The sequence below is a fragment of the Genypterus blacodes genome, unplaced genomic scaffold, assembly GCF_046128005.1.
Source record: "Genypterus blacodes isolate CSIRO-AG114 ecotype Tasmania unplaced genomic scaffold, CSIRO-AGI_Gbla_v1 ptg000156l_1, whole genome shotgun sequence".
NCBI lineage: Eukaryota > Metazoa > Chordata > Actinopteri > Ophidiiformes > Ophidiidae > Genypterus > Genypterus blacodes.
In genome coordinates this window covers 2,773,461-2,801,416 of record NW_027466957.1, presented here as the reverse complement: position 1 = coordinate 2,801,416, position 27,956 = coordinate 2,773,461, and the positions used below count along the sequence as shown (strand labels likewise).

Sequence of the window (27,956 nt, the reverse complement as noted above, 5' to 3'; positions counted from 1 at the left end):
TGGTTATGAGGCAACAGTGCTATTACTGTGATGTGTGCACAAATGCAGCAAGCCGCAGGTTAATGATGCAAGGGGTGAGAGATTTTGGGTTCCAGAACAACATTTAGTGGTCAGCAGGTCACAGGTTCCTTAACCATAGCAGTGTGGCAAGCAGGAGCTCATTTACAGCACACACATTCTTCCTCATGATGCCACCAGCTATTTGAACGAAAACAACAATATAACTGTATAAATATATACAATTTCAAATTGCTATTAATTAATTTGCCGATCTCTTGTTTGTGTGTATGTATGTTAGTTCAGTTATGAGCAGTGCGTGTGATTTGATGATTGTTTTGGGGCCACAAAAAAAATCTTGTTTAAGGCCACCAAAATTCTAGGACCGGCCCTGGTTTAGATATAGATAGATAGATATAGATAGATAGATATACTTTTAGTGTGACATCCAGAAGTGGGAGCTTACAGGAAAGCACATGATTTATGGTGGATATAAATAAGTACATACATCTTTAATTGAAATTGCAGGCTTTAGTGATATAAAGCCTGAAAACCAAATAATCATGTCATTCTTCCCATTTAATCTAACCTTACGACGATCAGGGTTCAAGTGAAAAACAGAATAAAGTTAAGAATAACAAATTCGTGTAAAACAAAAATAATGGTGCACAGATTTTTCATTTTGAGTGAAATAATTATACTCTTCCCCCTCTCCCATGTGTCCCTGTGGCTGGCTTCCCTCTAAGTGGCTGCAGGTGAGTGTGCACAATTACTCTCGTCTTTGCCATTTTGGGGTGAGTGGGCGGATAAACAAATGGCGTACTGCGCAACTAATTGTTCCATTACACAAAATTGAAAGTGCAGGAGGGGTAATCAAGCAGCTTTGTTGCAAATTACAAGCCAGAGAAATGTCTCTCTTTTCTACATGATGTTTTTTTTTAGTTTGGATGACAGAATGCCTACCACACTTCCAATAGCCCACCTGTGTTTTTTGAAAGGAACATTAAAACACATGCAACACGTGCTTGTGCCAGTAGAATATTGTATATATATACACAACACAACACAATCCCTGAATTGTGCTGGAGTGTATCTCTACATACCTAACACACAATGTGTATCCGGGTCGATGTGGATGATGTGTCAAGTTGCGGCCCGCATACTTGTGAATAAATTTTGCAATTTTGACTCAATTTTGAATCAACAGTGCTTCATGACAGAGCATGTTACAAAAACATGTTGCGCAATGCAGATAGCATCCAGATAGATCCAAAACGCTAATTGATGCAATGCCTACAGGCAAGAAGAAACTCTACTTAAAATCTTTTTACATTGCCCCTTCCCCAATGGCAAGACCTTCACGGCCTGCGACGAAGAAAGACCAGACATAGAAAAGATCTGTCTTCCCAATGGTGTCGTGATGTGTCTACTGTAAACGGTCACATTGGTTAACAAGGGTGCCAAAATCATAAGAACTGGCCATGGCTAACCCTAACCCTCATCCTGGTAGCCCTGTATTGCATTAGATATCAAGGTTGGCTAAGCCTCGGTCATTGATGAAGTTTTGACAAAATCTAATGAAATGACTTATTAATGGCACCCACCAAAAGGTGTTTATTTCAACCGCAAAAATAAGAAACAATGAGGGCAGGGTCTCATTTCATGGGATGTAGCACTTAGAAGGTCGCATTTCTAGACTGCTGACATCATAGACATCCAAATGCGACGAAATACAACTCTCATCTAAATGCATTACAGGGACATGACCGATCCGTCCCAGACCTCTATTTCCCACAAACAAAAGCAAGAAAAGTTGAGTTGAATGAATGTGTGCCTTTGATCCTTGGGCTCTGTGCTGCTGCAGTCAGGATAACAGCAACGAATTCTCATTACATTACATTACGATCATTTGGCAGACGCTTTTATCCAAAGCGACTTACATTACATTACCACCCTTCGCAGAGGGGGGAGCAATTGGGGTTTGGTGCCTTGCTCAGGGGCACCCCGGCAGGGACTTGAACCGGCGACCTCCGGTTCCCAAGCAGAAGCTCTACGAACTGAGCTACTGCCTCCCACATTCTCCATGGGTCAAATGTTTTAGAAACAGCCATTGAAAACATATTAACCAAAGCATAGAAAAACTTCCAAAAAGGGACCACATTTCTGTCATACCCAACCTGGAAGAGACCTAAGGATTATGAAACCCAACCCAAAATCTGGTACACTCCAACACTGGCATCAGCATGACTAATTAGTTACTTCTCTTTCAACTTGTTTCTCATTTCACCTCCCTTTTTAATGCCCTTCGGTTACATTCGGTCTCACCTCAAAAAGCCCGTTTTGTCCTGCATGATTATGACACAGCATGTGATGTAATGGGTAATGGACTCAGGTCCACATGGGTATATGACACATTGACACACTGACACAAGGACCCAAAGACCCAACTCCACTTGTTCAGACAGATTATAATTTTGATTTGTCCTATCTCAGGTCCCAAGTCCCATGAAGACCTCTAATCAAAAAGCAAAGGAAAAAGTATAGTACAAATGAAAAATCTTAACTGCACTTGAGTAGCCTTGATAATTAAGAGCTCCATTCCAGCTCAAACCTCATAGTGGCTTTGATTAGCCATCAATTCACGAGCAACTCATCATTCAGGAGGTGTACTTGTGACAGAAATTGATCTGGATTATTGACGTAGAGAGTGGTATTAAATAATTAGAGAGATTTAAAATCCAATATGACTCTTGTCTGCATATCACCCACTCATAATAAAACAAGACAAATGTGACAGATTAAAATGTAGGGGATAAAAATGAAAATGAAAAAGAGAACACTTGCCCCCACCTTTCTTTGAATTTTCCGCCCAACATTCATAACTGAATCTCAACTTTAAAACCCACACCACAATAAAAATGAATAATACAAAATACAAAAGCATAACAGCAAACACTAAAGTTCCTATTTTCTCCAGGGAGGTGGTTGGTTTGTTACCAATTTTGATGCAATAGTTACCGGTCCGAGCACGAAGTGCTGCAACCCTATTGTTGTTGCTCTGATTTTTTATTATTAGGGGACCTAGGTAATAGTGCCTTCTTTGCTATTGTTAAACAGAAAAAAGGAGCTTTCACAACTGTTAAAGTCGAACAGTGTGAACAGCTATGCTCAGCACAACCGGCTGATCGAAGTGCAAATTGTGAAGCACAGATTTCCATGTTTCCATGTCATGAACTATTTGTTTAATGCAGTGGTTCCTAAAGTGGGGGGCGATGGGAAGAGAAGCGATACGAATAAGTGTTGCCTCAGGCAAATGAAAAAAATAGGCGAAAATATTTTACCCACAGAAGCGAGGCCCTGCAGAAAAAGTTTGGGAACCACTGGTTTAAAGTCTTCAGGTGGATGTCTTTGAAGTACATAGCCCACTCTTTAGCCAGCACATCACATCCAGGATATGCTTGGGCACTGCTCTGTGTGAGCAGCAACAAGGACACACTAACATTCAATATGATTAGCTATGTATTAACTGCAGCCTGTCAAAAGTCTGCTGACCTGCTGCCATCGAAAGTCATACAAAAAACAGCCACAGGAGGGGGCTGAATGGAGGCAGCAACACTGGGCCAAGGGTCTGAGGTAGTAGAACAAAAACAAATGGCATATATTTTTTAATTAAGCATGTGTTCATGTGACCAACCCTTGAGGGCTTGTCTCAATCAACTCCCTCAGGCCATGTTTCAATTCTGTGAATCTGTGTTCCAGCCAATTAACATGCTATGTTAGTGAGCATGCACCATGCAGGGACTAATATGCCCAAACCTGCATCCTCTAATGCTATAATTGTTGTGTGGCCTCATTATCTCATCCAGCTAAGCAAAATGGTTATGCAAAGGGCTTTGTGTGATCATATGTGTGCATCCTTGATTTTGTTATGTTGTATGTTGATGAAAATTGTGTTTTAGTTTGGCGCAAACTGGATGTGAAAGCTACATTTGTGATTCAGTCCTATTTACAGCTTTTGTCTCTCAGCAGTTAATTAAGCAGCAATAAGGTCAAGCACTGGCCCCAGGCTATGTGATATTCATGGCTGTTGATATCACTTAGCCAAGCATCTACTTATGCTGCATTGTTTGAGTCAGCCTTTAAACAAGACAAATCAATGTAACTGGCACTGTTTAAGTCAAAAGATCTGCAGGTAAAGTTATACATATTCAGAGCTGAGATGTGTGTTAATGCCCACGCCTCCGAGGTTGCCAACTTTTCTGGCGATGAGATTCTTCAATGTCTCTTGTCCCTCCCTATAAAACAATCACCTGCATGTAATCTTGTCACACTCCTGCACGCCGTACAGGAATGTGAAAAGCAGGACTTCAAAGTTCAAAACAGTGTCTACCCTCAGTCCACACACATATAATATGTGCATACGACTGACCAATGTGCACAATTCTGCACATCTTGCACATGTTTTCTGTCATTGCACATTTTTTATACTTTATATAGATTTGTGGCTTTCCTTAAATTGAATGTGAAATAATTTTTCAAAGGAAAAAGGCTTGTTTTCTGTATTCTATTTTTCGGCTTCCGTTTATTGAGTTGGTTGCTATCTCACTGCAGTTGAACTGCTCTGTGAAGCGATTGCAGGTGGGCGCCCTCTCCAGGCGGTCTCTGATCAATTTATTTTTTCCGGACTCGTGTGCGATTGTGGTGTTCACGTATACCCAAACAAACCAATCTAGGAGGGGAAACGCTCCAGGTTTCGGAATAAGTGCTCCAGACCAGCCAAGTCTGAATACAGCCCTTAACTCTGATGGGAGGAAATGTGATGGGGAAAATGTCAAGAGAGACTGAGAAGGAGAGTCAGAGAGACAGAGAACACACTGCATTAAATCAATTGTGCATGCTGCAGGAGTGTGCATGCTGCAGGAGCTTGGGCAGGAGAATAATTACTTGGAGAGAGTGATCTGAGACTAATCTAATGATGATTCCCTTTGCTACCCACTACCAGATGACGCAGCAGTCCTGAGGGACTGGGCCCTGGCTGAGAAAGCACACATACATACGCATGTATGTACATGTCATGAACCTGTATTGTCTTGTTTCCTGTTTATTTTGTTTTTCTCCCCTCTGCTCTTATTTTAAACTTCACCTCCTGCACGGTGTTACCTGATTGCCTTAACCTGCTCCTGATTAGATTCCCTTTGTTCATGTTCTACTCACCTCCTGTGACATATTTTTGTTTCAGTTGTACTCCTCTGTCCAGCCTCGCACATCTGGCCCTCATTTCCTCATTTGTTCCTAGTGCATTAAAACTCCCTGTTTTTTGCCAGTTTGTCTTGTTGTTTCAGCCATGTTCCCTGTTTGTTATGCTATACTTCGGGTTTTCTCCCTGTTTTCTTGCTGGACTACCTGTTGTGTTCCTGGATTACTCATATGTGCCTTAAACTGCTTGTCTAGGGCTTTTTTACATAATCTCACTGTGCAGAGGCCACACCTCCACCAGACACATGCGTCCAAATAAAAGGTTGACATACAAATAGACGTGCGTAGTGAGAGAACAAAATAACGATTTTGTAAATAAGTAAATAAAGCACGAAAAGTGAACACAAAGACAAATGTTAATTTAATTTAACTGACACTGTGTATGAGTCAGTGTGTTTGTGTGTGACTAAAGAGCTTGTTCCAGATGCAGCACTATCTCCCCTCACCGTCCAGGTAGCTGGGGGTGGCAACTCCATCTGGGAGCACTGGGTCGTCTGATCTGTTTCCAGACTCCCACTCGCCCTCCAGGAGCGAAAAGTCAGCCCCCGCCACTGAGCCCTATTTAGCTACTGCTAAGACTAACAATGGGGATGGATGATGGAGGCTGCCAGTCCTCTGGAGATTTCAAAGGCTCTCCCCATCAAAAGATAGCTGACAACCTGAAAGCCCGTAAATGAAGGCAGGAAGAGCATGTGCGTAGAGATAGTGGGAGAGTGTTGTACAGGGGAAAGGAAGAGATGGAAATGGGGAGGACAAGAGACTGTGGATTAAAGTGGGCAAGCATGATAGAGGAGACAATTGAAGAACGAGGGCTCAACCAATGCAGATTTATATAATTCTATTGCTAATGCCGCCATATATTTCTCTCAGAAAGACTGGACTCTTGTCAAGACTACATGACACAATCAAACAAGATGGAAATTGCTCTTCAAATTGCAAACCAACCCTTAGATACACTCACACTTGTAAATGTATTTTGATGATGCATTTCTGTAATGTTTTAATGACGTGTTTTCACACCTACCTTGTTTGGTGCACACCACCACATCTCACCAACTTTATCAATTGTTCAGGTTCTTTCAGCAGGTATGGACACTCTGGTAAAGTAAATTGCAGGTGAGAGTTTAAAGCTCTCGGGAAAATTACTAACTTAAGCAATTAAAAAGACAAACAGATGTCAGGGTGCCTGTCTGTCTTTCCTAATGCATGACTGTGTGTACTGCTCTTCCTTCTTTTTTGTACCTTTGTATAATCCCACTGGATATTCCTATTGCACACCCAGCTGTTCGTGAAGAGGGAATCTCTCTTGGAGGTTTCTTCCTGATACATTAAAGAGCTCATAGTACTATATTACTCCCCTAGAACACTGCGCTTCCAGAATGCAGGGTTACTTTTGTTCCTAGTACCTCCAAAACTAAAACGGGAGGAAGAGCCTTGAAACGGCAGACTCATTGAAAACATAGCTTCGACTTGTGCTGTTGGATTCTGTTCTGGGACAGTTTCAGCTTAAAAATCATGGGTAAGTCATGGGTAGTCTGTTGACAGTTGCTTTATGAGGTTTTATATGGCCATTGTTGGTAACAAGGTCTAGTTTTTGTCAGTACTTGCGTGCATAGTTTTATTCAGTAAAAATTAACGATGACAGGCATAAAGGTCATAGTTTCCATGTTGGAGTATATTGCACATTCGTGCAACCTGTGACACGAGAGAACACAGAAAACTCTGGGGGAGAAGTACAGTTCCCCCAGTAGTCCCCCAGCAGTCATAACTAGGGCAAGCCTTGCTGGCCCTAACTATAAGCTTGATCAAACACGAAAGATTTATGCCGACTCTTAAACGTAGAGAGGGTGTCTGCCCCCCGGACCGACTCTGGGAGATGGTTCCACAAGAGGGGTAACTGATGACTGGCTCTTCCTCCCGTTCTACTTTTGGAGATACTAGGAACCACAAGTAAGCCTGCATTCTAGGAGCGCAGTGTTCTGGGGGGTTAATATAGTACTATGAGCTATTTAACCCTCTTGTTATCCTTGGGGTCAATATGACCCCATTCAATGTTTAACGTCTCTAAAAACAGGGCTTGCACTGCTAATGTTATCAAAATGGTTCCATTCTGTAACAGAATGTGCCTGATTTCTGCAATGTTGCATAAGTGACAGAATACAGTCCTTGAAATTTGTTTTATGTGGGCGATAAATAACAAATCCCGATCATTAGCTTTTGACTTGATTTTTAACAGTGGCACTGGAGGCTGGACACTTGTTATGCCAAGTTTTTGGTGTACTATGGCTGGCTTTGTAGCAATGCAGCCATAAGTATGAACCCAAAGGCTGAGTGTAGCTGCTCATCTCAACAATGTTGGCATCTCATGGAACATCACATCCTCATATGCTGTTACTTTGATGTAGAATAAAAATTCAGTCATATGTCTAGAATCCGGGAGGAGAGTAACAACAGCAAATACCCAGTTTGCAATTAATAGCCAATACCAAACCTGCAAACACTTATCTGTCAAACTCTACAGCCGACACACTCCACAACAGTGTTGATATACTGTATGACTGCTGCATGAAAAGTCCAGACTTGATAAAGCTACTTGCAACTTCATGATCAGCGTACAGGAAAAGAACACAGGTACAGCAGACATGAGGACTCATAATGTGCAATGGTGATTGTCCCAGAGTTGGGGGAAGAGGTTGTTTAACGGTGGGGGCATGAAAAATTAGATGAACCATCAGTAACAGAGAGAGTGTGGGTAGGGGCTGCTCCTTGTTGGCAGCAGTCATTATCATGAAGCACAGGCAGATGCCAAGTCTGCCACAAGCCTAATCTCGGCAATTTACATCCCTGTCAGGTCTGTGCAGGATCGAGTCAGCAGGGGAAAAGATGCAGAGCCAACACCTTCTCTATAAACACACACACACACATGCAGCAGATTAATACATAAACATGCAGTACATGCATGCACTTAAGTATATACAATACATTGCATTATCATTACTGTTGACAAGCACATTCACACTTTACAATTACTCTGGTGCCTATATGGGAAGACATATGCGTACCAACAATGCACAACCTATGCAAACACTGGAGAGCAAAAATGTTTCAGCAGAGAATTAACCAATTACAACCCTTTTGGTTTAGAAACCAAAATTAAATTTCCTTTAGTCTTGATTTGTGGGTTGCAAAATAATAACTTTGCCCCAGATCTGGTATCCATCATTGGAATGGATTTTACTGGAAGACACCAAGGGCCAGATGTGAAAGATGAAACACGTAGCACAAATTGTGACCTCTTGAGAGTATTGTTGTGCATTCGCAATTAGGTTGAAATTAATGCCTGATTTACTAAGGTTGCAGCTAATTATGCAATCAGTGAATGTGCTCGTCTAGCAATCGCATTTGGTGTGTGGATGAAATGTTGAAAGGCGCAGTTGAATGGTAGAACCTATCCAACATGAAGCCCTTAAAAAAGCTCAGAAAATAAACAAAAAATATAATTCAGTGTTATTGAAATAGAAATACTAATCAATGAAGTATGGGATGTGGGGAAACTGATTTCTCTGTATGTCCAGAACAGCGTACAACAAATGTGGACATTATTTGCAGTATAATTGAAGTTGGAATGGAAACAAACTGACGGCCAAATGTACTAAGCCTGGTGTTTGGGATGCAGATTTGACACATGCTGCCTCTTATGTCACAGAATCACATGGGCCTGGAAGCGGAGTTTGCATGTCAGCTCCGTGAGTCATCACCATGTGCCCTTCTCTCCTGTATGCAAATGCGTTTATGGGAGGATTGCACAAATACGTATGTGGGGCGGGCATATTCTAAGCGCAGTGAAATACATATTCTGTTGGTATTAACTCTTTATACACATCACAGAAACACAGCAAAGCTCACAGTTGCTCTAGACACCTTCACCATGAGATTCCATGTGTTGAAAGAAAATAATTACTTTGGATCATTATAGATGAAATACAGGTAAAAACCCTTTTTTAAATAAATGAACATACATTTTTGTACATTTATATCAATAACTTTCTACAGCAGGGGTATTCAACTAAAATTCAAAGAGGTCCAGTCAGAGAAAATTTCTTGAAGCAAAGTTCTGGACGCTCATAATGTTTTTCTACTGTCTTTAACTTGCCTCTTACTCTCTCTCCAACCTTTTTGCCTCGGTCTACTTTGGCAAAATAAAAGTGCCCGAGAGCTACTCATGTTTTATATTATTCTTAACATTGATCCACATGGCTGATTCTCCACCCAAACCAGCTGAATAAGCTTCTTTTGTGTGAACATTTACAAAATGTTGATGTTCAACTCTCAACACTCACATTTTGTATCAAATGAGACGTTTGCACCACAAATGAGACACGCACACACCTGACATTCGCATTCGTAAATTTTTTTAATTCCTCATGAATTCCTCTATTTGTTGCCTTTTATCAGGGCGGTCATCGTCAAATCTGGCGTGTGCTTTGCTAGTCGAATGTCACGGTGTCATGTAACCAAACTTGACAGCAGCGTCATTTGTTGGACTGACAGCTGATTGGTTTATAATCGTTCTGTGACAAAAGGGGGCGGAATGTTTGTGAATTTGATTTGATAGAAATTTAAACAGCTTTCCCAAGTGACGTTGTGTTGTCAAATGTACATATCTTTGAACCTTTCGCAAGCTACTCAGAACCGGGTCGCGTACTACTGGTAGCTCGCAAGCGACATGTTGGCCCCCTGTTTTAATGCAATACATTTTATGGCAATACATTTTAAGGCAAAAAATTTGCTTTTTCTAACATTGTGTAGTCTGCTCTAGACATCTTAATGTGATTGAAATTGATAGGCTTACTCCATGTAACTCAATCAGTCAATTTATCATGTAATTCATAATGCCAATATGACAATATAAAATGCTAGCTCTGCAGAGATTTTTCTGAATGCAGACTGTGCTTTTGTTTCATTTCACGTTTACCCTGAGATCATACTCTTGATTCGATGCATGTATACTTTATCGCATTTCTGCCTTTAGTTGCAATCAGATTCTCATAGTGCATGTATACATATTGACTGGTAAATTAAGGCCAATATAGGTGCCTTTGGTGTGTCCTCTTTCCATCACCAGCAGCAGTAGCAGTAGCCTGCCAAAGAACATGTCAATGCAATTTATTTCCTTGAGTTTACCTCACTGTCCTCCTCCTTCTTAACCACTGCTTTGCTGTCCTCCAGAGGCCTCACATGTCAGCATTATATTCTATGGAAACCTACAGCTGTCTCTGGATGTGGATGTCAGTGTATGGCTAGCCATGCAAAATAAATCCAAGGGCTCTCATATCTCAGCTACTGCCACCTCCTCAACCCCACTGCTGCCTCTATTCACACTTTCATCCCTCCCCGAGGACTATCAATAATGCAATGTGGAATGCAATGCAACTCCTCAAGCAGTGCACACACTCTCACACACAGAAAGAGCAAAAACAGGCATAAACACACAATCTTAAAGCACACACATACACAGGAGCCGCAGTCTGCTCCCTGCCCCCTGTGTGATTTATAAGTGGGCACTGCAAGGGGCTCCTCTAGTGAAGGCCATTATCATTCAGGCAGGCACATCTGCAGACATCATTGAGTGAGGCAGGGAGGGAGGTCTTGGGGGTTCTGGTGTCAACGATGTGTGAGTGTCCCTGATGTCAGCAGGGTCCAACTCAGATTGTCACAGCTTTTCAAAGGGGGCTCTGACAACAAACAGTGCCTCCTCATCATTGTGTTCAATTTCGGCTGTCAGTCAGTTGGGGAAAACACCAAAGGGCCTCTGTAGGACAGGATAAAGGCCAAAGAGCAGCTCCAGCCTGTGCAACACCTAGACATAAATCGCCCAAGAGAGCTGAGGGCAGGTTTGATGTTTTCACTCAGCAAGCAGCACTATGTAAAATGGTGACCCAAAAATATGTTTTTCTCTGTTATACACGTACTACATATATATTGGGGTGGGGTTCAAATAAATGGGGTTTCAACATGTTTGGGGTGAGGGGATTCACACAGGGCGTCTCACACTCTGCTCAATCTGAGCAGCTGAATTCTGCTGAATATAACCTACCAACTCACTAGTTTGTGCTTCTCTTGAGTGCATTTACAAACAGACTGCCACCACAATATTCAGTGTATTTACCTGATGAACTTTCCTCTTTAGCTGCAGTTTCGTGTTTTGTTTTGTGGGCTCCTAGATTGCTTGCTCCTGGATTGCTCGCACCTTTATTTAAGACTGACACATACTGTATGTGCCAGCTGTGCAGATCATGACAAAAACACAGGACATTCTTAAGAAAGAGAAAAGAAAGAAGAAAAAAAGGAAAGAAAAGACACACAGATCGCCCGACCAGCGCGACTCTGTAGCACTGGAGCAGGGGCTGGGATCCCCATGGGGGAACCCTTGAGGTCCTTCCGAAGGCGCGGAGGCATGGAGGCTTGGCAGTTCTGCCTGTTCTTTGAGGCATTCAGTTGAGCCTAAATCAATATTTGTAGAAACCCTTGGATCTTAGGGTAGAGTTGTGTAGAAGTCTGAGACAGAGGTGTTCCAAGAACAATTAAAGACTTCCCTGTATTTTTGAATATCAGTATTCCTATTCCTGATGCCCCATTTGACTACATCCTTGGCTCCGCCTCTCAGATGCCCCTCTCAATACCATGTATGCATTAGGGCGGGATCAGGATCACATAACCTACAATTCAATCTATATCATATACAACTATATGGTTCTTACTGTGTGCTTATAGTCATTTGCACATGATTTATAAAATGCCTCACACTGTGAGGCTGAACCCTTACTTCCACATTGCTGTGAAGCTACAGTGCTAACCCTAACCCACCATGACTGTAGAAGAACCTTCCAAAGAATTGCTGCACTACTAAGGTACATAACAGGATACATACATCACGCCACGAGAGGGCAATGTTGAGCAATTTCAAAAATTTCAAAAATTGGACTAGATCTGAGTTTCAGGAATATGTCACTGAGACATGATCGTCAATATCAGGAAGCCGCAAAACACAATTTCTAACAACTGTAATACAAATGTAAATGTATAATTGCAATTATTACATGATTGCTGTTCCTGTTACTCCTCCAATTAAAAATGTCTAATGTGTAATAATAATTATTGACTATTTGAATTTCATTCCTGACAGCATTTTGGTTTTAACTATTTGTTATAGCATACATTAAATCTTCTTTTTCCAAAGGCTGCATATAATGTATATGACGTGTTTTATATTTAGATATATACAAGATATATTAACTTGGATTCATCAGCTAAAAGGGCCGTCACTGCCAAGCGTTTTGCCTTGTTTCCCCTCCTGGGAAGTGGTTGAGAAACGGCGACTCTTTCTTTGAGGCCACTACTATTAAGTCGTCTTTTGACAGTAATCTTGCTGGAGTCTTTTGCTCTTTATTCAAGACATTATGTATCTCTGATGAGGCTGGGATCGGAAGAGGAGTGATATGAATAAGTACCGCCTCAGGTAAATCAATGAAATGGCAATACTTCTTCGTCTCGCTGCAGGAGGATGAGCATCCAGATAACATTATTGCTCCATGTATTTGTATGCTCTGTTATCAGGTTTGTCTGTCTGTTTTAACTACAACTCTTCGGTGTCAGACTGATCAGTCGACCCTTAAAAAATTCTGATCTATAAAGGGGGGCCCTGCAGAAACATTTTGGGAACCACTGGCTCAATGTATTTGTCTTCTGATGGTGTGGTCAATTTTGGTCTGTCTCATGAAAGTAGGACAGTACAGTCCAGAACGCCATACCGTGCCAGTACTGCCGGCACAACCTACCGGCAAGAGAGGACAGCACAGCACATTCAGCTAAATGCGTCAATTTGGACCTGCAGCTAAATAGCTCCATCATGAGACAAACAGTGGAGCAGAGGAGAGGCACGGAGACAGCGATGTAACCTCACTATACCCCATTAGTCCCGGAGGCTTTTCCCTTAAAAACCTGTTTTTACAAATATTGGTACGAAATAAATATTAGTGAAACCCACTTTTTCTGCTCTTCTTCATACCATAATAGAATCTAAGCATTATCATATTAAATTTTACATATTCTGACATTGCATGCCAGCTGTAGCTTCCAGTCAAATACACTCCAATGTAGGAGTAGGAAAAAGCACCGTACCTGAATGTGAAAAGGAGAGCTGAAAAACTGCAAAGTAGAAATGCAGTGTGTGTGCGTGTGTGTGTGTGTGTGTGTGTGTGTGTGCGCGCGTGTGTGTGTGTGTGTGCGCGTGTGTGTGTGTGTGTGTGTGTGAGAGAGAGAGATAGAGAGAGATTGAGACTGTTAAATATATTGAATCCTCCGACAGAAGTCAGGGAAAGAGTAAACAAGAAAGAGAATGAGCAAGCGAGCAAGAAGATAAATGGAGTGAGGAGGAGAGAGGGAATACGAAAATAAAAGAGAGAATGCCAAAGTCAAACATATTCTGAGGGATCAATAAGCAGACTTTGCCTGGCATATCCAAGGGAGCGCCAGACTCAAAGCTCTTCAAGCCTTTAGTTCAAAGTGGTGACACGTCCATTAGAAAGTCTAATTTTGATCACATTGACAAGCCTAAGGCTAGTGCACAGGCAGAGAATGGATGAGGAAAAATCTAGGCCACTATTGAGAAGAGAGAGAGAGAGATTATGGTATGCTACTACTTTTTTCTGTATTTTTAAGGAGCATGCATGCTTGTAATGAGTTCCCCAAAAAAGTAGAGTTGAACCCTTGTAATGTTTCTTGAAAGCTTAGTTATCATTCATTAGAAGATTTTTTTCTTTCACTTTACATCATAACAACAATTGGAGGAAATCTCTGGGATTTAGGGCTGAAACTGCTTTCCCTGTTGGCTGTATGCACAGTGACTGAGGGAAGAACGTGTTAGCTTAGCGCAGCTGTCAGGAGGTGCCTGCCTCCCAATCAATACTTCCTTTTCTACTCTCAGATACGACAGATTCCTCTCTAGCTTCTAGCTAATAGGAATTTATAAATTTCAATTATCTGTTTAGGTATGGCAAACCCAGAATTAATTGATCATTAGAAATAGAATAGAAATAGAAAGCCTTTATTGACATTGTAGAGGATACAACGAATAAGAAGTTAATGTCCACAGCCAGCAAATAGGTAGTGGTAATTGCACAAAAACAAAATAAAAGGTAATTGCCCTTACAATTATTGCACAGAGTCCACCGACTATTGCAAGTGAGGGGTCATTCCTATGTACAGGAGTTCAGTGTTCTTATGGCCCACGGAAAGAAGCTGTCTTTGAGTCTGGTGGTCCGAGCTTTAGTGCTCCTGTAGCGTCTGCCAGAGGACAACAGGTGAAACAGGTGGTGTTTCCACTTTATCAAATATTGCCATCAAAATAAAAATAAATAAAATAAATAAATATAAATATTAAAACAAATATTCAAAACAAGCAAAACCAGACACTTTTGCCATAATACGAAAAGATTCCTTAACTCACAATAATATCTACGAGTCATCACCATGAATATGATAAATCAGAAAAACATAAACAATAACAGGAAGTTCAAATAATAAGGGATTCAATCACAAGTTAATTAGGTAGTTAGGCTTGAGTGTGTGTGTGTGTGTGTGTGTGTGTGTGTGTGTGTGTGTGTGTGTGTGTGTGTGTGTCTGGGTGCAGAGTAGCTAACCCAAGCCCCGACTACTATGGGCAAAAATGGAAATTCAGTTCCAGGTCGGGTTAACACCACAGGGGGTTTATTAGGTTGCTGGCTGCGCTGTGCTGACTGATCCATGTGTCGATGATATTCCATTGTGGTGAGCTTTGCTCCAAATCATCGTTCCCGGGCTTGAAGAAGTTGGAAAATTGTCTTTGTGATGCAGAGGAAAAAGGGGACGTGATCACTCCTTGGTCCACAATTGGAGTCACGGTCAGACAAAAGATGAAAGCAACGGATGTGCAGGCCTTAGAGGTTCTGTGTTCACCGGACTAAAGTCCAGAGCAGGATCTTATGATAGGTGTCCTATGCACGTTAGTTGTTCGCAGGGAGAGAAAGAATTCAAAGTTGTTGCAGCTTCTTATAGCTTGGATGACATTACAGTCTGTAGGTCATCATTTGACCAATGCAGCGCCAGCAGAGTCTGTGACACTTTCACATCAAGGTGTGAAAGGTGGGTGGGTGTAGGTCTTGGGATTTGGGGTTTGTTTGTTCTCTTGTTAGTTTATGAACAAAGGAAGCACATGGCGACAGGCTTGGGTCCTGCTCTCTAGGCCCAACAATGTCAAGGAGGAGTCTTTATGGATGTTTTTGCTCTGCTGAGACAGCAGGAGCTCCAGATGTGTTGTAGGGGGGGCAGAGGGCAGCCGATAATCTTTTGAGCGGTGTTTATGACCCTCTGAAGAGCACTACTGTCCACTGCAGAGCACCACCAGCAGTCTGTTCTCTCGCGAAGAGAAGCCGCTGCTGTGTTTTCTTCACAACCGCACCACTGTTGGTAGACCAGGAGAGGGCCTCGGAGATGTGCATCTCCAGGAATTTGAAGCTGGGAAACAGTTCCACAAGGTCACCGTTGATGTGGAGTGGGGCATGGTCTGCTCTGTGATTAGTTCTTTGATTTTTATGGTGTTGAGTGTCAGATTGTTTTCTGAGCACCAGACTGTCAATTTCTGGATCTCATCTCTGTAGGCAGACTCGTCACCTCCTGAGATGGTGTCATCTGCTAATTTGATGATGGTGTTGGTGGAATGGGTAAGAGTGCAGTCGTAGGTGTATAATGCATGGAGTGGTGGACTAAGCAGACAGCCTTGTGGACAGCCGGTGTCTAGCGTGAGGGTGGATGAGAGGTGGGGGCCAGGTTTAAGGGGGTGATATGTGAGGGAGTCCTTTAACCAGGGGCAGGTGGAGAGAGGGAGGTCTAGGTCAGACAGTTTGCTGACTATTTAGAAATTATTATAATATTGTGTTGAAGCTGTAGTCTGTAAAAGAGCATCCTGACGTAGCTCTCCTGGTGTTCCAGTGAGAGAGAGTTAGTACATGCTAACTTCACGGCATTATTATGTGTAAAACTTATAAAAAGTCATGAATAAAGAACACAATCTTCTCATGTAATAACAAAAGTGCTCACCTAGCAGGAAAACAGTTACAGAGTAGGTCAAATACACCTACCTAGATCTTATGCTCCATCACCCTGTCTCCAAATTTACACATTTGCACGTTGCACCATTTTGGCAACAGAATTTGTATATATATATATATACACACACACACTGTTGCCCATAAGGTTTATTCCAACTTCATCGGGCGACCGTTGTAGTATTCTGTATTAAGTTGAGTTTTTCACATTGTAAGTAAGTCTAATATTAAAGTCTCCAGTTTGGAGTGCACTTGATAATGTGTGTGCATGTGAATGCGTGTGCATGTACATCTGTGTGTGTGTGTGTGTTTACTATTTTCCTAATTTGTACGACAAGGGAACTGATCAATGGTTGATGTCAAATCCTGGGCCTCACAATATCGAAGGGATGTAAATTCAGTTCTGCAGAACTGAAGAAGCCTTTCAGATGAGAGATAAAACGTCTTCAAGCCTTTACCAGTAATGGCAGTTGCCTATGATTTACTTTCCTTGCAAAACATTACCTGGATGACTGAGAAACTTCACAGATAAAAAAAGTACAATAGCATCCCCAAGTGGTGATACAAAGGCATTACAAAAATAGGTCTATTCTTCATAGGTGGTTTGTCGTTTACTTTCAACTTTCAGTGTTGATGCTATCTTAGGTTTATTATACTTCAGCATGTAAAAATGCCTTTTCTTTCTCTATTCCTGAAGTCACTAATTATCTTTCAGTAGTCAAGTCAAGTTTATTTTTATAGCTCAATATCACATACAATGTATCAAAGAGCTCTACAGACCCAGAACATCAGGAAAATTCCTGACCCTGTCCAAAGCTCTCTAGAAAGACAAGGAAATACTCCCAAGAAAATGTTATAGTACAAGGAGAAAGCAAGAAATGCTTGGGAGAGGCAATTCCAAGAGAGATTCCCTCTCCATAAATGGCTAGTTGTACAATAGGAACTTTGAGTGGGATAATACAAAAAAAGCTTGCAAAGCACAAACACAAACAGACATGCATTAGAAAATAACACTTAATACATTTTGATGTGTGAAGGGTTATTGAAGTCAGCTGTTTTCTGTGAATTAAAATGTAATGATTTAATAATCAAGAAATGGTTGTAAGGCCTGCATCTGCTTGATCTCTTTGTAAATGATTATGACTATTGCCAAATGGCACAGTATAGGGTGAGCTTCCCATAATGTAATTATGTTAATTATGGTATATATCCATAGTCAAATTTTAATGTGGATTTAAAGGTAATGTGTGACAAAAATCTCCACTGGGGGAGCAGACAAGTTTCTTCTCCCGTGTGAGTTTAGATGAGACCTTGTAAAGAAAGGTTTGATTTCCACATTCATATGGCGGTTCAAAACACCTACATGGAACAGTTATGCCCTGTATTGAGCAACTGTGACTTTGACTATAGTAGACTGAATCCCCAGGTGATTCAGAAAAGAAAAAAAAAAGATTGTATGCAATGCTGCCTGCCAGAATTAGTAGTAGTAGTAGTAGGTTTAGTGACTGCCCATTAGGAGCTTTAAGAAAAGATTCAGTTTTGTGTTAATCTGGAGTCCTATTGAGGTAGTGGGGTAATGCTTACTGAACCCATAATTTCAGACAACATAGAATTTGGGGATCCAAGGTGTTTATTTTCAATATCATATGTCAATATCAGACTGTTGTCATCCAAGTGAGCGTAAACATGTTTTTGCTTTATATTTTTGTTTTGTTGCATTTGACAGTTACCATTACACATTTTTCAATACAGAACTTTAAACTTCGCAAAATGGAAACACAACTACTGGCAACAAAATTTACTGCATAAAAACTTAAGCTGTGTTTTTATCTGAGGTCTCTTGGTCTTTATTCTTCCCTCCACTTCCAAAGCGACAATTCAGCTCCGATGTCAAAACTGAATAGCAGGATTGCTGTGAAGAGAACAAAAGCAGGAGTGAAAATTATCAAGGTACATTAACTTTTTTGATTTTGAGGTTGTAAACAGCGCTCCATTGTGGAACTTTACACTCTGTCACATTCATGCAAAGACTTGTCCTTAAGTAAGCAAATATGTTAGTATGTAAAATGTGTCTTTAAAAACTTTTTCCAAACTCTAAACACAGCCTGGTTTCAGCTTGATGATACAATTGTGGTGAAAAAAAAAAAAAGAAAAAAACTTTTTTTAAATCACAACGACTTAACACAGGACCACACTAAATTTGCAAAGCATAATTGAAGCTCATTTATAAGGTTTCCCTTACATTAGTACTGAGGGATGTCTGTGGTGTGCGTGTGCCTGTGTGTGCTTTTGTGCGCAGTAAGAGAGAGAGAGAGAGAGAAATTGGTTGATGCTGGAGGAAAAAGCTCATATGATGTATGGGAGATCAGATTCAAACGTTTTACAAAGCTACATAAGCTGACTAATTGTTTGCCTTTATAGATTATATTTATTGATCCCAAAACGTTAGCCAGTTTGAGACAACAATTATATTTTGTTCTGAAATCTACTGCTGAAGTCAAGACAAAATTGAGAGGATATGAACAAAATTCTTACCTTGCCATCTTTAGCTTGGTTGTGGGCCTTAGAGAAGAGCTCCAGCATGGACAGCAAGAGCCCAAGGCCAAGTCCCAGGCCCAGAAGAAGAAAAAGACCCCTCAGGTCATGGGGCTTCAGAGCCTCGGAGGTGTGGGACCCATCAGCTCCTGCACAGGCATTGGACCACCACTTATTCCTCAGGTAGGTCAGTTCACCATCCTCACTCAGCTCTAGGATGGCCAGAGTTAGGTTTTTAACCAGTGGAGAACCTGGGAAAGAGTTGAGAGGTCGTGTAAAGCCATCATGTCTTTTCAAATCAAACCAAGACTATGGTTAGTTAAAAAAGATCAACACATCGTCATGCCAAATAAGCACCTCCATTTAAGGACATACTGCAGTAAGGCCTGTTTCATGGCAAGTGCTAAATCAATTTTAATTAATACACTGATGGCAAGGGCAAACCACGTAGTAAGCAGCCAATCAACACATCGGAACAGATAGAGCTTTAGTGTCTTGCACTTCGAAAGTCTCTCTAGGAATTGAACCGGGAACCTCCTAATTCCAATTTGACTGCCCTACCATCCCTAGCCACGCCTCCCCAAATGGGGGAGAGGCTTTGCTATTCTTAAAGTTTGATTTGTAATAAGAATCACTCTTAAGTCAATTAGAAATATTGACAGTACATTGCAAACTGAAAAGATAATGGGTTGAATATCACTGAAACTATGTTGCATTTCCATACCTTACAGTATATTCATTGTATACATAGTATTTATTGTATACATAGTATATTGTATACATGTTACTTTTACAAGTAACAAAGTAGATGAACCACTTCCCCATTCATTGGACATTTGATAAATGTCAAATCAATTATAAATTAACGATCCAGCATCAACCACCTTTAATCCATGACCATCTACCTTTGGTAGAGCAAACTTGACATGAATGAAGTTTAGATACAAGAGAAAAGCTGATTGTTCATGATTTGCAGCAGCTTCTTCAAGCATGGGGGTCATTGGTGTAAAAGAAACCAACGCCTTAAATAATCATAATAATTATTGCACATTGTTGTTTGTGGTGAATCAACAAATAGGCTTCAATTACTCACCAAGGGCTGCTGCAATGCTGTACCCTCTCATAGCAACAACCTGCTGGGAACGGGTCAGTTTACAATAGCGAGCTACAGCCAAATCCAAGGACACAGCTTCACCAATGAAGGCAAAATTTTCGTCCTGGGCTCGGCGAAAACCTTCCTCCATGCTGGACACATAGCTATTCTTACGCTCCATATGCTCGTAGATGCGACGGTAAACAGGGTATTTGGAATTCTGCGGCAGAAAAAAAATGAATACTCTCCCAACTACTCAACACAGAACATTCTGAGTGATTAACATTAGTAACATGTATTTGATGTGAAAAAATTCTGCAGCCCCTATCCTATCAATGTCAGTAGGAGGACAGCGATGAGAGCAAAGACACAGTTTAAAGATCATCAGTTATATCATTGTACAATGTATTGCTGTATTAGTACAACCAACCTTAAAGAAAGCCCTTGTGGAACCACCTTCAACTGTGCTATAATCTATCATGTCTTGATTAGCGAGGTCTTCAAAGCTCTGGATAGACATATGTGGGTTGTCAGTGTGTAATCTGGAGTTGAAGTTGGCAAAGTAGCAAGCCAGCAGGAGAAGAGCAAACACCCACCAGACGGCACTGACTATATGTCCAGAGAGAGCTTTTGGGTGGGGGCCAGCACCTAGATGGCAACAGCACGTGAGGTTATGGTCAAATAAAAAAAATCATCAACATTTTGACAAATCAGTAGATTGATGAAATTATGGAAAGTAGTCCTTATTCAATTTCAGTATCAAGGTACTTGAACCAGGAGATTTCTGAACCACAACAACTCCAGTCAGTCTGCTCAACATGTACTTTTAGCCATGTCAATTTTAGGGAGATATAAGTGCTATGCGTCTGTCAGCTTATTTTGTAGGTGTTTTAAAGAGTAACTTTAAATTACTTGATTTTGAATTTTGATTAGTGCAAAAATGCAAAATAAGCCATATGTATAGCAGAAATGTATATATATACATAACTTGTTGCTTTATTGGCTAAGTATGCAGACAAAGAAATGAACGTAAAGAAAACTTCAGATTGTAGTAGAGAATTCACATGCTCGAGGAAATTGTCTTACACATGATGCATAATCTAATCTAGTAAATTGACTTGAGTCACCTTGCAAAGTAAGAGCTCCCGTGATGTACCAGAAACTGTGCAGCAATGTGAATCTGTGTTCCTCTGACTCTGGTTCTGCCCATTCAGCCGGACTGATCCTGTAGATGCAAAAATATAAACGACCAATAAACAGCACTGTTATATCAGAATTGGATTGAACATTCAGCGAGAATGAACCAGATCAAGTACCAATTCTACAAATGTATGTCCATTTACATTTTCATGGTGCCAAGCAGTATCTATGAGCCAATTGGCAACCGATTTTACAGAATAGTTTAGGGATGATGATGTGCAAATGACAGGATTTGTATTGCAACGTAGTACAGAAACAAATATTTGCTCATGCAAATAGGTGCAAGTTTAGAGAGATAAGATGAACTTTGAGTGTGGTCTTTACATAACAGCTGCCCAAAAATGTAAAAGAAATGTATTTGAGCCAGTAGATTAACAGGTGTGTGTTGATCTTTTTAAGAACTCTTCTGGTGCACTGAAATGAGTGCACTAAAGGAATTTGTTCTGGATTCCACGCTTTCCTTTTAAGCGTGCATGTCTGTACCACGGTAGGAGGAGATTTCAGCAAATTGTACAAAAAACAGGGTTATCAAAAAGTCATATACTTATGTCTTTATTTGTGCTAAGCAAATGCAAATCACTGCTGCATTTTTATTGATATCACTTTACTATTTCATGCAGTATGTAGTACTTTGTATCAATCTCGCTTACCTAGCCACCAGAAATATGCAGAAAACTGTTAGCAGGAATGCAATGATGAGGCCCACCCACATCTCAGTGGAGAATGGCGATAGGAAACTGAAGTTGCTTGATATATTTGCCAAGTCTTTGCGCAGAAGGAAACCAATGCCAGTTTGCATGAAGGGTGTGGTCATCTCAACAAACCGTTCTCTTGTTGCTGTCAAGGTCAGCGGGGCCACAGCCAGGTCAGCCTCCTGATGAACACATTGTCAAACGTATAATCTCATTCACTTTTTGCAGCCCCCTTTTTCCTAGAGAAAACACCCACCGACTCACGTGCACACAAACATTGCAGCAAATTCTTTTAACTCTATTTGGTTTAGCTAACCCTAACCCTGACTTGCACAACTTCCTTTTAAGCGTGCATGTCTGTACCACTTATGTGAAGACCTGCATATAAAACTAAAAAAGTAAAAAGTCTTTGAAACAGCTTCATAAACATGGGTACAATTAAAATACCAAATGACATGTTAAGTGAGTCATAACAAAAGTTAATTGGATGATTTTTCGAAAATAAACCAATATACCCCATATATTCACAAACAAGCTTATCAAGATACAAAGAAGTTACGGATGCTTAATAGGCTTAAATGAGTATAAGAGATACCCAAGAGACCGTATAATCCATTTAGAAATGCTTGTGTGCTTTTTAAAACCTTCACGTTAGGGTATCGTATTGTGGTGTCATGATAGTTTAGGAAATTGGGTTTGACGCCTAGAACAGCCTTTAACACATGACATAGTACATTTCACAAATCACTGTACATACAATCTGTATATTCCTAACATAAATTTACAATAGTATTATAATATTTAATGTGATAAAAGCCTCCTAGCCCAGGTACTTACTCCTCGAATGACCTCACCAATCATGCCATGCCAGTTGCCACTGGAGTCCAAGAAGCCATAACGATTGTCCTTCACTGTGTGAATTGTGTAGTTGAAGTTCAGCCTTTTAGCGAGCGCAGATATCAGGTCAATGCAGTATCCTTCCAGCTCACTGCCTTTACTCATGATGTATGGATCTTGCTGTATGAACAGAAAACAGTCTATTTGAAATAGTGAGCCTAAAAACATACAATAGATTAAGTAGTTATTGTTATGGTGACATTTGTGTAACTAGATGTTATACTTTTTATTCTTCCCTCTCCTGTATTCTTTTGTTTCTTTTGTATTCATTATACAGTCCTGGTGCCAAATCTTATCTAAATACTTTGATGCTATATAAAGCCTATTGTTTTTGCTCAGATTTTTATTAGGGGTCCAAGCAGGAAGCCTATTGTTTTTTGCTTGCTTATTGTTATTAATTATTGCTTTTGTTCTCCCAGTCACATAATCACTGGAGACTTATGATACAATGGAAAGTGTGTTCTTATATAAAAGTTACTAAAGTTATTCATGCTCAGAGCGCAACATTAGTTAATGTTTGCTGCCCTGATGTTTGGGCGGGACCTTCAGGCTCCAGTGGATTTGGTGTTTAGTGTCCCACCTGAATCTGAGATTTGAGGGGGTACGGAGATGAACTAATACCTTTGTATTCATCAATGGGAAACACATGTCTATGGTAAGATTAATTGAAGGAATACCTCAATAGTGGTGATGGATAACTCCTTGCCATCTAGAGAGGAAAGAAAATCAAACATTTTAGATTCCTGTTATCAAGCCAGTTAAACAAATAAAGCAATATCAGTACAGCGCAAAGTATCAGTACAAAGATGCTAGGATTCATTGGTCTGCTTTGGCTTCCTGCTGGTTTGGTTTCAGTTTTATGGTCTATGTGTGGTAGGGCTGCACCTAACGATTATTTCTTACACGATTAATCAACAGATTTTTTTTTCCGATTAGTCCATTAATCTATAGATTAAATTTATTACGCAATGCAACAATTATTTCCCCCAAAATAAATATCAAACCTATCGCATTAATATTTCAATATCTTCTCTTGAAAACTATAATTACTAACATATTGCTTATTCAATTCAAGTAAAAGTGATCGAGCACAATCTGCATTCAACAACATCAGATCAGTTTGCGCTTCCACACGTCGAACACAAAAGACCCGCTTGCGACCCGCGAGCGGCGTTTTCGCCACCCCTGTTCTAGTGTGTCATGCTTGGTGGGCGGGGACACAAAGTGCTTTATACCGTGGGCGACTTTTTTTCGCCGCAGTTTGTTCTCCGGTTGCATGCATGCTTCCCCCTGGCGCAGCCATTTCAGCCACCCCAACCCATATGTGTGGGCTCTGGAACTCTAAAGCCGACTCTATGAAGCACATTGTTGCTTTGTGTCACCCTTGTATGTTTTCCTCTCAGCCTCAGCACTAAATACACCAAACAATCACTAAAAGACAAAGAGCGTCTTGTTGGTTGTTTTTTTAGTGGGCTTTAAGAAAGGTGCTACATACTGAGTTGACATCTGCAAGCTACAACAGGGGGTGAGGGTACAGGCTGTGGGCTGATCAAAGTGGAGAATCCTGACTGCAGGATGTGTTCCGAAGTGATTCTTCATTCTTCCACTGTGTAATCAGAGCGGGGGATAAACCTCCTAACACTCTCCCCATTCAGAAATCTATCCTTGACTGCTAAACATTTGCTGTGAGCAATTGCATTCACAGCATGTCAAGCAAGACCTAACATGCCCTGCCAGAGTTGTGGTGGTGGAGGGGGTGGGTGTGGGGGGCGAGTTGGCCGGGAGTATGTGCAGGGGCATCCTCTCACAAAAACCCTCAAAATCTCTTTTCTTCAATAAAAATATTCATCAAATAAAATCTTTTCTCTGCAGATCATTTCAATTTTATTTGTTCAGGTTTTAAGATATCACCATTCATTCAATCTTTAAATTGGAGTTCTATTAAGACAAACATGCAAGAAAGATGAGCACATAAACAGAATGAATAGGATGCCGCATTTGGCTGACTATACAGTGCATGTATGTTACTTCATTGGTATCTTCCTGGTGAGGAAATGTATGTGGAGGTGTTACTCCCAATATAATGTTTACACAGTCAAATTAAAAAATGCATAATATACAGTAGGACCCAGGCTGCGATAAATGCACAAATAACATTTCACTCATAATGCAAAACCATAATTTGATTGAAACCAGCACAAATAAGCATGGATTTACTCTGAATACAATAATATGTGCATGTGTTATTCAACTTACTCAAGCATTTTGCCTTAATTACAGACCAGTAAAGTAATAAGTGTAATACATTCATTTAATAGGCACCAACAATGAATGGAGCTGGTGTGGCAGTGCCTGTCTTACCTGCAGTGAGCATCCATGCAGTCAGGGATGCTGCATATGTGATCAATGCCATGCAGCCTTTCATGATGCCACACACCTGGAAATTACACAATTGTTGTCATTTACCACCCATTCAAACCTCATGTAACTAATGTTAACAAGCAGCAAAACATTGCTTATTACATATAATATACTCAATGATGAGGAAAAATAGCAATATAGAACCTGATACACCGTACCTCAGATGCAATGATAAAAAACACTTGCCTTATGTGAGAGAGAAGAATAAAATATGTAACAAAATTGCTGTAACTCCTGCAGTGTGCAGTGTGAGTTGTGAGCAACAGATTGTTTTGAGGGGTTTTTATATGTGGGTACAGAGGGAGGAGATATCCTCCCTCCAAAACACACACACACACACACACACACACACACACATACATAAAAAAACAAGATGCTTGTATGAAGGACTGTTACATTACATTTTATGAAAGGTTTCCCTGATTTCTCAGAAAGCTATGGGGGGCCTGGAAAACCCTTAGAGGTAAAATTGTGATGTCACATTACAGAGAACTTGAGAAAATGTAAAGGTTTAAACAGAATGACATGAACCACATTTGTTTTGTAAGGATTGCATAACAGTGGAACTCAGCCAAGGGGGCGAGCAGGGTTGGAGGAAGCTGAGATGGATTGTAGTTGTATTTTCTCCCCTCCTGAATGACCCTGAGAGACTCTCACAACATAAGTCCCTTCTAAATTAAGGTTTCACAGTCCAAAGTAGTGTCAATGACAATACACTTAGAGGATGATTACAGGATTATTATAAAACCAGTTGTGAAGCAGAAAATTCAGTCCAACCAGTATATTTGCATGCATGTTAAAGCTCAGATGATACTGTGATTAAGTCAATTAATGGATACTTCAATGACAACAGATCACCACATAAGGTAAGTAAAAGTAAAAAGTAAGTAAAACTGGGGGTCAAAGGCTGACAGTTAAACATACAGGGCACAAACACAGTTGTAGAACAATGGTCCTTCACAAATCACATACCGCTTGAATTACCCACAGGAAGCCAGTATGAAAGAAGCACACACGCACGCACGCGAATGCACGCGCGCACAAAAAAACAAGAAGCTTGTATGAAGGAGTTACATTACATTATAGAAAGGTTTCCCTGATTTCTCTGAAAGCTCTGGGGGGCCTGTAAAACCCTCAGAGGTAAAATTGTAATATTACATTACAGAAACTTGAACAAAGGTCTAAACCAGGTTTAAACAGTATGACACGAACCACACTAGTTTTTGTAAGGTTGCATAACAGTGGAACTCGGTTGGAGGGGGGTGAGGGGGGGAGGGGCACAAACACAGTTGTAGAACAATGGTCCTTTACAAAACACATACTGCTTGTATTACCCACAGCAAGCCAGTATGAAAGAAACAAACCATCAAAATGGTAAGAGTACATGACATATCTTACAAGAGTGAAATCATGAATTCAGTAACGTGTCTGAACTGCAATGGAGTGTTTTTTTCTGAAGCCATGCAGTGACCCTTAATGTGACCATTACCAGCCGGATCATCGACCACCATTTCTAGCTCGTCAAAATACAACAGCCTGCTAACTGAAGCATGCCAGCATTGTATTACTACAACAGATGTGAGCCCAGATCTGCTTTTGTAAATAGCTAAAAGTGTAATTCATCCCTTCGAAACATGGTTTCCCCCCAAACAAATTAAACACAGCGGAGTATGTTTCACAAATTACTTGAGACAAAGTGCTCCTACAGCCTATGCTAGATTTACAGATCTTTGATATTGTGAACCACAGATAAGGTCTCAGGAGGCCCAACTATAGTAATAGGGGGGTGGCTTAACAGCATAATTCCTAAGAATCGTACACCTTGTGATAAAAGCGTGAAATACGTTACACTTATAGCCAAAGACAGTCAAAGACAAAGACAAAAATTAGACATTGGGCCATCGCAAATTTTCAATATGGCGGCCGTGGCAGGCCATGTAAAATTTCTTTTGTGTGTTGCTTATAATATGATATTGATCATATAGTTAGCTTAATTTATTTACCTCACATAGCTCTTCGGAGTGTGTACATGAATGATACAAATACATTTAAAGATGGCTGTTACATTTCATGATGGTTTTCAAGACAGGTTTGAAAAGCGTTACTGCTTCAAAGTTGCATGGATTCCTGTGATATGATGATGCCTCCTTGCAAATAACATCATCCTAGCTTGGTCTATGTTTGTGGATGTGCTGGATTATAAACCTTTCAATTGTTGCCATTACCCCCTGTAGAATGTCATGTGGGGCAGAAGACAATTCCAATAGGGCAGGAGTGCCCAATATGTCGATCGCGATTGACCGGTTGATCGCAGAGGTAATGTGGGTAGATTGTCAGAGTATGCAATACAAACATCTGATCTTTCAATGAATTGAAGGACTTGAAGGTGACACCAACATGTCACTATTTTTGTGACTTGGGTATTTGTGAAGTTGATAACCTACCTAGGTTTGAACGCACTTATTGGAAGTCTCTTTGGATAAAAGCGTCTGCTATATGACCGTAATGTAATGTGTAATGTAATGAATTTTGAGAACAGCCGGAAAATTGCTATAATCTACAGAAAACTCCATCTGGATCTTTCTGATGTAAAAAAGTCTGGATCTGGACAAAAAAAGGGATTGTTTTCCACAGAATCTTCAAAAACAAGCACTGACTTCATTTTCAGTGGAGGAGCTGCATTGACCGTGTGAGACAAAACCATTCTCTGAGCCCCACAGA

The 27,956-nt window shown here is 40.6% G+C and overlaps 1 protein-coding gene across 2 annotated transcripts; it reads right to left on the bottom strand.

Moving 5' to 3' along the window:
* Positions 1 to 18,099: 18,099 nt before the first annotated feature.
* LOC143013201 (putative glutamate receptor) lies at positions 18,100 to 25,480 on the bottom strand. Of its 2 annotated transcripts, none has more exons than XM_076166743.1 (10): positions 25,422 to 25,480; positions 25,176 to 25,251; positions 23,492 to 23,523; positions 22,755 to 22,934; positions 21,876 to 22,099; positions 21,153 to 21,250; positions 20,456 to 20,673; positions 20,026 to 20,245; positions 18,933 to 19,183; positions 18,100 to 18,309 (listed from the first exon to the last, which is right to left on the bottom strand). In XM_076166743.1, exons 2-10 carry the CDS (start codon positions 25,237 to 25,239, stop codon positions 18,211 to 18,213), a joined length of 1,386 nt encoding a protein of 461 aa, XP_076022858.1. In that variant the 5' UTR covers positions 25,240 to 25,251; positions 25,422 to 25,480; the 3' UTR covers positions 18,100 to 18,210. The 2 variants fall into 2 exon arrangements, with proteins under 2 accessions (XP_076022858.1, XP_076022859.1); XM_076166744.1 differs by having other exon boundaries at positions 25,394 to 25,476.
* Between the last annotated feature and the right edge of the window lie 2,476 nt (positions 25,481 to 27,956).